This window comes from Bison bison, unplaced genomic scaffold (genome assembly GCF_000754665.1).
Source record: "Bison bison bison isolate TAMUID 2011002044 unplaced genomic scaffold, Bison_UMD1.0 scf7180017864343, whole genome shotgun sequence".
NCBI lineage: Eukaryota > Metazoa > Chordata > Mammalia > Artiodactyla > Bovidae > Bison > Bison bison.
In genome coordinates, this window is record NW_011494915.1 from 2,268,103 (window position 1) to 2,269,596 (window position 1,494).

The following is a 1,494-nucleotide window of genomic DNA, read 5'->3' on the forward strand; positions in this document are numbered from 1 at the left end:
TCTCTGAGCTTCAGGGTCCAAACCAGCAAGATGAAGACTCTACCTTCCAGAGCATTCTACCATAAAATAAGGTTATGTATATAAGCCCCTAGTACAGCCCTTGGCATGTAACAGGGGTTCAGTACATTGCTTTCTTTCCAAGAATGCTGCTGTTAACTCTTAATCTTTTTAATATGATGTCAAATGAGGAAACCAAGACTCCCAGTGTCCAATATAAGCAATTATTTGCTGTTTATAGGCTGGAGTCTCTTGATGAACTCCTGGATTCTAAGTCCCTCAGCAGGAGGTCCTGCCCACCGCTTCATCTCTGTATCCCCAACCACGCCATGTGAGGCTCCAGACTTTCTACACCAGAGGGTCTTGGGAGTGGCAGTTGTGCTGGAAGGGACAACGTGAAGAGCCTCATCTTTAAGCTGCATTTGCTTATGGTCACAGTCTTTGCATTTGAATGGGATATTTGCCTGGGGGAGGGTGATGCTCTGCTTGGCACAGTGCCTGGCACAATAGCAGTACTAAGAACTGGAGGCCAAAGGGATGGACTAGCCTTCCCTTTCCACAACTTACCTTTTCTGCTCAATGTAGTCATGGATGAAATGACGATTAAGAGTGTAAGAAATAGTTCTGTTTATTGATTAGAAGATGGTATAAAATTACAGCAATTTGCAGGCATCCTGGGCTTTCTGGGAGGGTCATGCAGTGCTGGACTCAGGCAGGAGATGGAGTGAGGCATGGGTCACTGGCACTGGCCCCCTTCCTGCGCCACTAGCGCAGATGCTAGCACGAGAGGGCACTACTGTCCTTGCCTCTGGAAATGGAGCACATGGGCAGTTTGGGTCATCAGACAATGCCATGCTTAGTTCAGTCCTATCCTACATATGTTAGATGCTGGCGCTCCCAATCTAGTCAGGGTAGATTCTGACTGTGCTGTACAACACTCATTCTTCCCACCAAAGACAGGGAAAGAGGCACATTGGTTCGGGAGGCCAGAGGATGGTGCGTGTTTGGCTCAGGTCATCTTGCTTCCAGATACATCAAGGTCTGCTGGACTTGGAGGCAGTGGCCTGGGACACGCAAGCAGAAAAGTGTGCACTACTGTTTAAGCTCAAGCAGAGGGACCTTCCACAGGGCAGCAGTGTGAAGAGATGAGCATGCTTCCAAAAGAAACCCGACTTCATCTTGTCTCTCTGGAGAAGAGGGAGGAGGAAGAGCTGGCAATCAGAGACTGAGCCACATGGTCCTGGGTTCCATAGTATGTCTTCACAGAGAATTCTTCCAAAGTGTAAAAGGTGTTTCTGTCCCAAGAGTTAGTGTGTAAAATCAGCAGGAGGGCCGATCAAGGTGCTCAGTTGGCTGTTTAGTATGTCTCTGAGAGCCGGATGGCTGTGTTCACAGTTACATGACATTTTCGAACAGCTGGAGGGACCGCATGATGTTGTCATCCTGGGGAGGGAGAGAGGAGGGAAGAGGATGGTTAGAATTCTCTGAGGCTTCTCC

The 1,494-nt window shown here is 48.6% G+C and overlaps 1 protein-coding gene across 5 annotated transcripts in view; it reads right to left on the bottom strand.

The window, feature by feature from the left end:
• Positions 1-844: 844 nt before the first annotated feature.
• KCNIP1 (Kv channel interacting protein 1) overlaps positions 845-1,494 on the bottom strand; it is a 410,971-nt gene continuing 410,321 nt past the window's right edge. For all 5 annotated transcript variants that reach the window (XM_010854563.1, XM_010854562.1, XM_010854564.1 and 2 more), the window contains one exon: positions 845-1,440. In XM_010854563.1, coding sequence (XP_010852865.1) covers positions 1,393-1,440 — 48 coding nt within the window. In that variant the 3' untranslated portion in view covers positions 845-1,392. The remainder of the gene's footprint in view (positions 1,441-1,494) is intronic.